Below are 12,824 nucleotides of genomic sequence, written 5' to 3' on the forward strand. Positions count from 1 at the left end.
TGTTAAAGCTCTTAAATGCGCTATTCTTTCACTTCTAAAGCAATAAAATCTAAACAATCAATCTGTGTACAATTTTTATAAATTATTCAATTATAACAAAACTGATATCTCCGGATGAATCCTGGAAACTCACTTCCGTTTACGATAACCCTCACTCACACTGTACCATTGGTGACCTTACTCACACATTGAAAACAGTACATAGGTCGCTGTACATGAGAGTACTTTTATTACTACACACACAAAGATATAAGAGCAAGCGATTTTCAACCCTAAAGCCGTGGTTGGCTCAGCAATGTGTCTTGCATTTACCGATCTGCGAGATAACCTCAAAATGTGAGTTTTGATTAAAACAGATCTATGTTATACAGGTTTAAATAGAGATTATTTTTATATGTGCAGTGATTGCGGTGCGTTGTTTTTATATTGTATTTTAATTTTCATTCATTAGTATTGCAGTGGAGGTAGTCTGCCTGAATTTCAGGCGACTGTCGTGACATTCAGCTGTGTCTCATTTTCGTCGGCTGTGTTACTGAAAAATGTCGCGTGACGGTCTATTGCACGGTGTTTTATGATAGTGTGACGTTTAGTGCTCAAATGTATTCGGACCGGCTCACTGCTGAATAGAAATGAACGTAAGTACCAAAATTGATTTTCAAACGCAAGGGCGTACTAGACTGATTATTTGGCATGTGTCAAAACTTATGAAATTATCACGAAAGAGTTAAACTAGCGTTTAGGTGATGGATTACGATAAAGATCCGTCTTAAATAAATAAGTGTAAATTTTTAGATAGATTAGGTAAGGTTTATTACACATTTTGAAGGAATTTAGTCTCCTTGAGAATTAGAGTTATTATTTTATTAACATTTAAATAATAAAAAATCTTATTTAAACGCTTTTATTATACAGCATTAAGGCGGTATATACCCAATTTTCTACCAGTTAACAATTTAGGCGATACAGAGATAAATTAATGAAAGTCAATATCATAAAAGAAAAATAAATAAATAAAAAAGTGAAAAAATTGACACAAATACTAACGAAATATATTTAAAATTAATCAAATATTGGATATCGTATACGAGTGAAATGATTACTTTTAATGTAAATGAAAAATAATAAAATAATAATTTATTAATAATAAATAAGTATTTAAGTAATAATTTTTTTAATACTATAAAATTATGTATAAACCTTAACGTAAGATTGGATCGATATTAACAGAATGTGCATTGATGCGAAGTGATTTGTTATCTTAACAAAATATTATGAAATTACTTTGTTCAATATAATAACAGATTCCTGTATAATTATATAAATAACATTCAATTATTAATTATTTTAAAATCATTCATTTTGTGTTTATCGTAATTCATTTATTTATGAATATTTTCAATCTTTATTAAAATATAAAAAGGCATTGAATTAGTATTAGAATATTTATAATTATTTCAGATGACTACGATTTATTTAATCAATTTTTTATAAACATGAAAACTAACGAATGAAGATAAGCAATCATTGTTGAATAAAAAAATATAATCAATAGCTTCTGAATTGGTTCAATTAAGTGGGAGAGACAGACGTATTGGGGGGAGAGGGGGGCGTGGGTGGTACATACACCAGTTGAATACAACGACATTGACCCATATTTATGCCATAAGACTAGGGATGGAAAAATTTAAGTAATTTGTAACCGGCATTTATATTAATTTTAAAGGAATATTATAATACATGACGTACATACGTACGTTATATATACATTTGGTTAAAAAAATGTTATCGTTGGAGTTTCAACACATAGCCGTCCACTGCAGGGCCTTCCCAAAAATATATAAGGGGGAATAAACCATAATCGTCATGCCTGGCAAGCGGATTGGCAGAGGACACCGCTGCCTATCCCCTGGAAAGTTGTTTTTAAGCAGCCACTTTCCTATAAAATTAATGCACAAAGAGATAATTTATAAGATTGAACCACAGGAATCGAACTGAATACGATCGGAATTCTCAGTCCTCCATCGCTAAACTACCGCTGCTCACATTATATATATGCAAAGTATACTTAAAATTTAATTAACTAAAAAAGCTCAAAAAGGTGGCGTGTCCTCAATGTGGGTGGATATCCCACACTGCGCTGGCCGGTACAGAACCTAAAGTTCCTAGCGGCTATCTGCTCTCTACTGCCAATTCAACTTGCCAATCAGCTTGCATATATCCGTTTCTTTTGTTCCAAGTAAACTATTTTAATATCTACCAGATAAATCACAAGTTTCTTTTATTTTCCTCCTCAATGGTCGTGTGGTTTTTTTATAGCCACCTAATTTAAAAGTTAGGCCTGTTGGAAATCTAAAGCAAAGGTAGACCTTTTAGATATAGATATCCACCTGTGGATGTCTTTAGACTAAATTGGTGATGATGTCTGCGCTGCTACGCTTAATCATCATCTTCGTAACGTGCGTAGTAGTTTGCTCATACAAATATAGTTGTACAATTTTGCGCACCCAATTTTATAAAATGAATTAAAGAAATGAGTTATTACGCTGTTTATTTTTTAGTTTATAAAACGTACGCTTCGAAATTATCTAAATTATTTTATTTTATTACAATAACAGTTTATATGTAATACTATATTTAGAAATTATTTCACATTAAAAAAAACAACCCTGTTGTCGATATTCTTTTAAATTACAATAATCCAAATGTCGATAGTTTTTCTTTTACAACAGCTCTATTCTATTGACGTCTGCTATGTACATATGTATAAATGCTATCTCCTTAATGTGCCGTCTGAGTGTACAATTCACATTAGCAGTTTTTATTAACACGATGCAATATTTAAGTATTAAGTCTATATATATTTTAATTTAATTTAAAGTATGTAAAACGTTTTTCACTGGCCAGTAATTATATTTTATAAAAAATATAATTAATTTACTAAAAACATACAGACATCTTTACTAAAAGCTTTACACTAGTGAAAAGTTGGGAAAACAGAGTTTTCTTTTCAAGTAGTATAAAAATTTCGTAATAGATGGCGTTGCTATAAATTGCTTAAAACATGAACGTTTCATACGAGAAATACAATAAACAAGCAGAGTGAAATAAGTTGGTACAATTTTTTATTTTGATTATTTAATAAAATTTATATTGATTAATTTAACATAGAATGTGAAATTAATGAATAAAAATTCCAGTTATTGTCACAACAATATTTATTTTAAATATTATGAATTCGTAATCAAAAAGAAATTTCTAATTTATTTAAACTTCTAGGAAAAAAAACTCTTTTTTTAATATTTTTGGAATTTATCTCTTTAATTTGTGAGGTATAACACCCTCTGTTGATTGGTAACTTATGTATTTTATTATTGTTACTGTTTAGTAGTGTTAAGTAACGATGGTAAATTTAGTTAAATGATAATTTATTTTCCTATCAAATTATTTCGAAAATGAGTATCTTACTAACAGTTAAAGACAATGACATCTGGTTTTATTAAATTTACTTATTAATATTTAATACATAGATAAGAGATATCCACCTACTGACTCATCACGATTGTCAATCAAATAAAATACTTGGCTTGGAGACTTGAAACTTGATAGGAATTTCGAAACTTTTCACCCCTAGCCGGGGTAGTTACTGAGTGCGTAAAAATATGCATATTTTCAAATTATAGCTAAGACTTCGCCAGATTTTTTAGGCGCATTTAAAAATGACCAAAAATATATTTTATAAGTAACACCGACATAGAGCTACAATTAATGTTATTTGGATATTTGAGATAATTGCTGCTTGAATATGAAACATATTTAAATATGTAATAAAATGTAGTTGTCTAACTTATACAAAAAAGTTAATGTGTGTCAGTCTGTCTTTTAGTACACGATAGATTCCAAAACCATACAATTCAATCACCGTGAAAAAATTTTAAAATGTTAGGTGTACATTCCCAGGAAGGTTTTTGAAAAAAAAAATTTTTTTCATTACTTTATGTTTAAGGTCTCAAAACTGCATTTTTGTTGTTTGTCAAAGCTGTATTGTTGTTCAGATTTCAATAAAATAAGAGAAGGAGTAACCAGTTAGTAATAAAATTCTCGTGGTTACGTCGAGTAACTATGAAGCCACACACAGGAGGGTTTAAACAATATAGATTGAAAAAAAATTCTTTTATTTAATGGAATCAGTCGTTATTTTGCGGAAGTCCGTCTTAAATAACAAAAGGACTAATATTTAGCCACTTCCGCACATGCGTAAATAAATAACAAATAATTGGCTAAATATTGGCCCTTTTCTTACTTAAAATTTACTAACAAGGACAAAGGCGGTGGACGCAAAAAAATTAATTTGACGGCGGGGTAAAATAAAAAAGGAATTGTAGGTACCTAAATATTGTTATTAACTCATGGACTCCGGATGATCTGAAAACGTCAGAAAAGCTAACAGCACCTAACACCAATCAAACATAGCCACACAATGTTGTTATCGATCCTTGAACCTTTTATTATACTTCTAGCCTGTGATATAGATGATTGTGGAATGAGAAAAAAAAATAATGTCGATATTCTGTTTAAGATATCATGAACATTAATTTTTATCCATGAGTTAATTGAAGAAATAAACATTTCACGTTTTTGTGAAGATAATTCGTTTCAAAATGTATTGTATGTGGACACATTCTCCCTAGGTTAAGACAAATATCGTCACGCACGCGTGTAGCGTGACATGTGATAGCTGCACTAACACGCGTCCCTGTGCAATAGGGCGTGCAGCGTATTGTTACGTCAACCTAACACTCGTACTTACGTCGGGACATCCTTTTATCGCTTGATATACATAGAGATACATTACATTCGTGACGAACTTGCAACATGGAAAAGGAAGAGGAAATAAAATTTTGTGGTAATGTTTTATTATATGCGCAGCGTAAAATACCCACCCAAAAGACAGATAGAAGATGCTCTTGTTTGTTCTCGAAGTGGACGTTCTGAAATAAAGATGATGTTCATCGAAGCTTCTGTTTTTGCGACTGTTCTCGCGGAAACGGGTTAAACTGTGAGTAATAAATGAACCATGCGAATTAGAAAGCTGGGACGTTATGGTTCTGGAGTGGAAACCATGAATTGGCAAACTTAATGTAGCTACCCTCAAGGTGGAAAAAGACCCAGATAAGGTCGTTTGAAGACTGGATCCAGGTTGCTTCCTGTCGTTGTTATCGGAAATCTATAGGTGAGACCTGGGTGTAACAGTTGACGGCCTGCGGCTGAAACGACGATGATAATGATCTGTTTTTTTTACAAAAATAGGTTATATTGATACTTGTACACTTACGAAATTCATGAGCGTAACCATAGAGGTTCTCACCTATGTATATAAATTTTATTTTTATCTGTATGTCCTTCCTAAAATAGTTAACTATGCCTTTGGTCATGTCATGATCTTTAGCAATGATGTGAACGATCTCTCGAAGATTTCTATGTTAGTTTACGACCAATTTTTGACATTTCATTTATTGCCGTAACAGTTCATGGTGATTTCAATTGAAACGAAAACAGCGAACGATTGATAACGTTTCAAGTTGTGGGTGACAAAATAATTTATATAAATTGTGAAATTCATGTCCGGCTAACGTCATTAAAATAAAAGCGAAATACAAAACTTAATAAACTTTTTTTTTTATTTTTACGTGGACGAAGTCGCGGGGCATAGCTAGTTAGTAATAAATTAACTATGTCAATTGCCTACATATCTATTTGACATAAATTTGTTGTTTGACATTGTAAATATCAATGCATATACCTGTAAGGTTCTATTTAGCAAAATAAAAAAGAAATAAATGTATTGCATAAAAAAATATAGACGGAGAAGACTTTACAAGCTTTTTAGTTCGAGCTAAGCGTTCTTTTCATGATAAAAAGCCCTGGCGCCAAGCCCTTGCATTATATATCCCGGTTTTTAAATTTCAAAATTCTTGGTATATAAGATTGAAACTACGTAAAATAATCCTATACTTCATCGATATAGTACACCTTTTTAACGGCAGTGTATGCGCTTTTAACATAAGACCTGTTGACGCTGACAATGTTCGGAAAGCTTTAATTACTGGATTTAAGAAAAAATGTCAAGTAAGGTTTGTAACGTGTTTGTATTTGCATTTAAAATTGTGTGGAAAAAATATCAAATAGGTACCGAATCGACGTAGCAACTAATAATTTATGACTTTTATACTAAGCAGAGGGGTTACTAAAACAATGACACATAAACACAATAAGGTTTTGTTTAATTTTACCAATCTCAGAAGAATAAAAATCAAGGATATACGTTTTCCCACGTCGTATTATTGTCATTCGAATATCGAAAATCTTCTATTTTTTCCATTCTTAACTACAGTCTTATACCTAATTTAAAACTATTTGTCCAATACCCAATCAGTTTAAAAAATCTATATAACAGCTCGAGCCCAGGCTCCTGGGGAACTAGGGCTCCATCGAAGACCCGGACTCGGGAGAATAGTTCTGAAAACATATTGTCTCAGCGCCCTGCCAACTCCATCATTGAAGTACTTGCAGAAAATATTTAAAAAGAACTTTTTTATAAGTCTTCCCTCAGTAATTACATAGTAGAGAATTATGAAAAACCTAACGAAAATTTAGTCATCCAAGAAAAAAAATTATGATAAAAAATATCATTCTAACATCTGGGATCATTGTTTAACATCTGGGAAAGCTGGAATATCATAAAATTGCTCACATGTCAACGGAGTCTCACGAGACGGCAATAACTTGAAGCAATAAGGACAACTTAATTAAGTGCGCGCTTAAATTTATGTTTATGTGGATTATCTTTGAAGTTAATCTAATATTTTGATTGAAAATGTAAGGGCGCTCGATGCGAGAGCCATAGATAATACAACGATTGATGTGTGTATTTGTTATTAGAAAATTAACATACGTTAATTTAGTATTTACTTAATTATCGAACGCGAAACGTAAAACTTTAGCTTTCGGGGTGTCGTAAAAATACAAATATACGGGATGATTGCTTTAAGATTAATGTATAATAGTAGTATATACCCTATTTAAATATCAATGGTTTCAAAAAATTATAAAAGAAAAAGCGTTCACAAAATTGCCGACGGACGTGTGATAGCCTAAGTGATGGTTCCTCGCGAGCTGCCTAGATCAGTGTTTCTCAACGTGAGGCCACCTCTAAAGAGAACAATTTGATTATTAACAAGGGCAATTGAAAATGGATTCAATATTATTTTTAACCTTTTCCTTTTAATATAAAAATTATGTATGTTATTTAGAGGGGCGTAATTTTAGAAAGGCTCAAGTGGGCCATGGCGCAAAAATATTGAGAAACACTGTCCTACAGCCTAGCCATTCTATGAATCTTATGCCGAAGCGATCTATAAGTTTTGCGTTTTAAAACTGTAGTATATAACGGCCCGGGCCGAAGCTCTGTACTGCCTGAAGTGCCTGGGCAATAAGGCAGAAAATCCCTAATATGAAGTGTTATCATTATACCTTATTTCCAGCAAGTGACAACAGACGACAGCATGAGTGACGACGTGTTTGAGGAGGACACCCTCCGTGCTCCCGCTCCACGGAGTACGCCCTCCCCCACCGGGTATCCGGACTACAGACCTCCGGCTGAGACGCCACGAAGTTTGATCGACGAAGACTTGCCTATTCACAAGGTTATTCTCGCTTAGCTACTGTTAACATTTGAAATTACAACCATCTTGAGCATTCTCAAAAATAAGTTTTAAAAGTGCACAAAAAACATGTTAGCAGACCTATGATATGCATGTCGCTCATTCGAGGTTATTTTAGGTGACATAAATAGTTAAAGATAAAAAATTCTAATTAAAATATTTCTCTGTCATTATTGCTAGATTTAGTTATTAATAATAATTTTATTACTTACGTAATGATTTACTCATCGTTCAAGCCTTTAAACTTTCACTGCTTGGCATATACCTCCCCCATAGATTTTCAATGGGGTCATTCAACGACCTTAATGAAGTAGCTTATCCATGTTGCGGTCCGTGGTTTTCACTCTAGAATTTTTAAACCCCAGCAGCCATCTATTCCACGCACTACGCGGCCTAGCCGCTGCCCCTTCAACTTGACAAATCCGCTGGGCTATGATAGATACTTTCGTTAGTTTACGAATAACCTCACTTCTGATTCGGTTCATTCATAAATTCCAAACATAGCCCTCTTCATAGGGCCCGGACGATTTTTTTTAATTTCGTTGAAAATCTTAGAAATCAGGACAGTTTTAACTGGTTTAACTCATAAAGTCGACATCTTGCGACTGCAATGATATGATTTTAGTCATAAAATATTATGCAATTAACATTAATAGTCCGGAAATATCAGGCGTATTGTTTTTTTTTACTAAACAAAAAAAACCTAAGTTTGTATGAAATAAAGCTCATTGTTTACCTCGTAGATAACTGACAATTCTCATTTCAAAAATCTAAATTGTTTTCACAAAGAAAACGTCTCTCTGTCAACAGACCGTAGTAATAAGCGAAAAGGAAATATACAAAGGAATAATTCCGAATAACAATTTACATGTACAACGAGCAACACGAGCTTTTCCTTCTCCTACTTAGTTTTTATTTTTTTATTTATTTTCTTATATAGTATGCTAGGGTTTATTAAATGAAGAATATTCTTTCATTACTCAAGTGATTTTCTGTTGTACTTTTTTAATAAATTGAAATAGCCTTGACGGTCGGCAACTCATTAAATAAATAAAGCCTACCGAATTAATTTATTTACAATATATCTTTCTAGATAAGCGTTACTGTAGCTTCTACAGCCAATTTCTAAAATGTCGTATTTTGAGGTCCCCACCTCTCACTCTCCCCTATTATATTTATGGGACAGGGCTTTATAATCTAAATATGATACATAACATTCTTAATTAAAATATTTACTTTCACATTTGAATAACTTTTCCATATTTATATTACTTTCTGTTCTGTTTATTTTAGCTTTATTTATTTCACATTAGGCATTACAAAATTGTAGCGATATTAGCCAGGTCATAGCAACCAACAACGTCAATGTTCCTTTTGGGCGTCCTTTAGTCCGAATGCGAAACGGGTATCAACAGTTGACATCTGAAGTCGAGATCCCCTCGAGTGTTTTATGCGTAGTCATTCTAATACTACAGACTCCCAAGCTTCGCAACTTTAAAAGAACTTTTAGGCCAAGCGCTTCTGCGTTCTGACTTCTCGTAACTATGGAATCTGCAAATGCCACTTGAGCAGTAGGATAAGCCAGGTCAAAATATTCTGATTACACTTTTTACTCTTTCCGTTTTCATTCACATTTTCAAACTTCAGATATATAAAACTGCTCTAAACAATTGATTCATTTTTCCATTGACAACTGTTCTCGTTTACCAGATGCCGTCTATAGTCTGTTCGCGTCAAGAATACAACGAACAATCATTGTCCGCTGGCCTAGTTAGACCCCGTTACCAATCATCGTTCCTAATTAGCTGTTTTGTTCGAAAGTATGCCTTCCATTGGTCTGATTTTCTAATTAGATCAGCGGACAATGTCGAGTTAATGCATTTTTAATTTAAGTGACTCTAGGTACAGATCATTGATATTATATATAAAATAATTAGAAATTGGCAGTAGGTAGTCACTGAGTTCTTACTGTTCTAAAGCGGAGATCACAAGAAACATAAAACAACAACCAATCAAAACTTATAAAAAATTAATTTTGAGACTTTCAAGATACTAAATAAGTAGTTTTAAGTATACCAGTTTATAATAAAAGTGATTAATATTTTACTAAAAAGTATCATAGTTTTTCCTTTAAAAATTTACGTCAATAAGCGTACATTAGTTTATATAAGAAAAAAAAACTTGGCATGTCAAAAAGATTGAACAAGTTCGTACGTGAAAGCCTTCTACAATTTGTACGAGCGAATAAATCTTTCAGACACGCTCATACTTGCTAAGTATTTTGTATCGTATAAAAATTTTAAAGATGTAATTTTTAAATTGACTTGGCAAGGGAGCACACATCTTGTAAGGTAGCACTTTACTTTAGAAGACGGGTCATCAGGACAAGACAAAGATCGCCACAGTGACCTCTGGCACTGCCCACATCCAGCCACTTCCCGCGACCTTGACTAAGTCGTCGATACGCTGAGTGGGAGGCCTACCCACGTGGCCACTAGAACCTTCTGGCCACAACTTCCGTCAATAATACAAACGATGTGATCCGTCAACTGCCATTTCAGACGAGCCATTCTTCGATCGTCGTCGATGACCTTGATTCTTCTGCGGATCACCTTATTTCTGCATTCGATCTTGCAGGGAAGCCATAGCATAGTACACCCCTTTGCTTGCTGAGTAACTTTGAACATTCTTATAATGCCCATAATAAACGACCTCATCTCATATCCATAAGACTTTACAGCCAGCAAATACTTTTCAAAGTAAAAAGGTATCTAACTCAGAAAAGTTCAAGATTCCCCGTCTACGCTTTGACTCGATCATTTAAACCTTATGCTCTGAATATTCTTAATGGCTATTCTATAAAAGTTGTAATTGTAAAAAGTTGGAAGAAAGTTGACTTATTTTGTAAAGCTATCTTTTTGAAAAAAGTGTGTTGATAATGGATTTTCCTTGTACAGACGATCCTGCTCGGTGACAGCGGCGTTGGAAAGACTTCTCTGTTGGTCCAATTCGAGACGGGAAAGTTCCAACCGGGGAACTTTTCTGCCACCGTCGGCATTGGGTTCACAGTAAGTGAATTTTTATATGTGTAAACACTACATACAGTTTTAAATTTTAGTAATATTTTATGATTTCCCAGTCTTCAGTCTTTACATTACGATTTCATGTAAGTTAGTCACATGTATGGAGCATTCTATTAACAGCATTCTAAGCTAACTTACATAAATATCTGGACTTTTTCATACTTCAGAGGCTTTAATAAGGAATAAATTAAATCGTATATTATTAAATTTGAAATTATTTTAAATATTATTTACCTCAAGACGATGGTTGTAATTGTAAATGAAAAATATGTTTTTTAATAATTGTAGAATATATGCTTGAAATAAATAGTGAAAATAATAAAAATAAGTGAAAAATTATGTTGATTATTTAATCGAATACAACGATATTATACTATTTTCTGGACAGAGATACATCAGAAAATGCAAACCTTCTCCCAAAGATTTGTATACAGATCTAGTTTATGAATAAATAAAACTGATTTAATTCCATTGTATAAATGTTTTATTTCATGTAAAATTATATTTTCATGTTAGAAACCAAGAAATTTAAAATAATTTTATAAAAAATTTTGAAAAAAGAATGATTACCTTGCGCTCCTGAGCATATGTGAAAGTTGAAGCCTACAATCATCTGTCCCTTTCACTTGCTTACATAAACATAATTAAAAAAGAGATAGACTGTGTACAGCGAATATAGTAATAATATTTGTAATCGTAACAACCGTAAAATTAACGTTAAAATCGATTAAAGTTAATCATTCCATTCTGTTATTTTATTAATAAAATATTTCACAAAAACTGTAACATTACATAAACCTTATTAATAATTTTTTGTTATTATTTAACAAGCTTGTACATGACATTGTCGTGATACATTTCTATTTTAGGTATATTACAAAAGAAACTATGTGATTGTGGTTTTTATAATAATTACAAAATTAGGATTAAAGTAAGTACAACATTTGAACTTTTTTTCTTATTTGTAATTAAAAAACTAGACTGGTAATAATATATATAAAAAATATACAAAAGTATACACAATATATAAAAAAAGTTAAATAAAATTTAACGTCCACTGACCTTCTCTAAAGATATTCAATAGAATATTTTGGAAAAAAAGGGAAAATTTTAAATGCACAATATTTTTCAGTTTTTTAACAAAACTAGATAAGGTGCAAATATCTTTAATAAATGATAATTAGTGTCTGTAAAAAAAGCAGTCCGAACGAAAAGTGTACTTTAAGACGATAAAAATGTTATTCATTACGACTAAAAGTATCCTTTTGTGTTGTAAACAAAAGGTACAATATGTTTATCTGTGTACAAATCGGCTCTCGTAAACCTGCAGAGAACGTACTAGAACGTTCAGGTGCGTATGGCTTAATGAGCCTCTTTCATTTACCTTCCCCAAGTGATTCGAGGGGTTAATGACGGTTAGTACTTAGCTGTTTCAACCTTATAACCTAGAACCTTCTAAAAGGCTACCTGAAGCTATTTTGAGGAATTTCAATATTACATTTTTTTTAATTTAATATTGACACAAACTAATTTATCTTTAATATATTCATATACCGGAAAGTATTACGTAAAATGTTGCATAGACAAGCTTAAATTCAAAAGTTATTAATACTTTTAAGTTTGTAATATTATAACTCGCCAGTAACATAAAAGAACTTTTTTTTTGCAAAATTTATAATTTAATAATACAAACAATAATTTTTACCACATAGCCGTGTAGAAAATTAAGTAAATATTTAAAAAAATTAATTGAAATAATTGAAGTTAAATTAAAAAAGTTATTGTTAAATTCTCAGCTGTGGTAATTGTTGAGATTGAACAATACTATCCTTTGTCTAACGTATAAGAAACCCTCAAAGGATTGCTCATTGTTCACCTACATCAAATTTTCAGGTGGATTTTTTTAACTTTGTTTGTTCCCATGCGTACAAATATTGCGTTAATAATACACTTTTATTAATAATTAAAATTAAATAATAATTCTTTCACAAATTATCGCTACTTTTGCTGCGTTCTCCAA

The 12,824-nt window shown here is 32.0% G+C and overlaps 1 protein-coding gene across 1 annotated transcript in view; it reads left to right on the top strand.

Moving 5' to 3' along the window:
* The first annotated feature begins 533 nt into the window (after positions 1-533).
* Rab26 (RAS oncogene family member Rab26) overlaps positions 534-12,824 on the top strand; it is an 89,078-nt gene continuing 76,787 nt past the window's right edge. The window contains exons 1-3 of the mRNA XM_068773677.1: positions 534-635; positions 7,542-7,703; positions 10,679-10,789. Of these exons, the coding sequence (XP_068629778.1) occupies positions 630-635; positions 7,542-7,703; positions 10,679-10,789 (279 nt within the window). The 5' untranslated portion in view covers positions 534-629. The remainder of the gene's footprint in view (positions 636-7,541; positions 7,704-10,678; positions 10,790-12,824) is intronic.

This window comes from Battus philenor, unplaced genomic scaffold (genome assembly GCF_028537555.1).
Source record: "Battus philenor isolate CCGP_79_NKW_IND1 unplaced genomic scaffold, ilBatPhil1.0.hap1 SCAF_6, whole genome shotgun sequence".
Classification (NCBI taxonomy): domain Eukaryota; kingdom Metazoa; phylum Arthropoda; class Insecta; order Lepidoptera; family Papilionidae; genus Battus; species Battus philenor.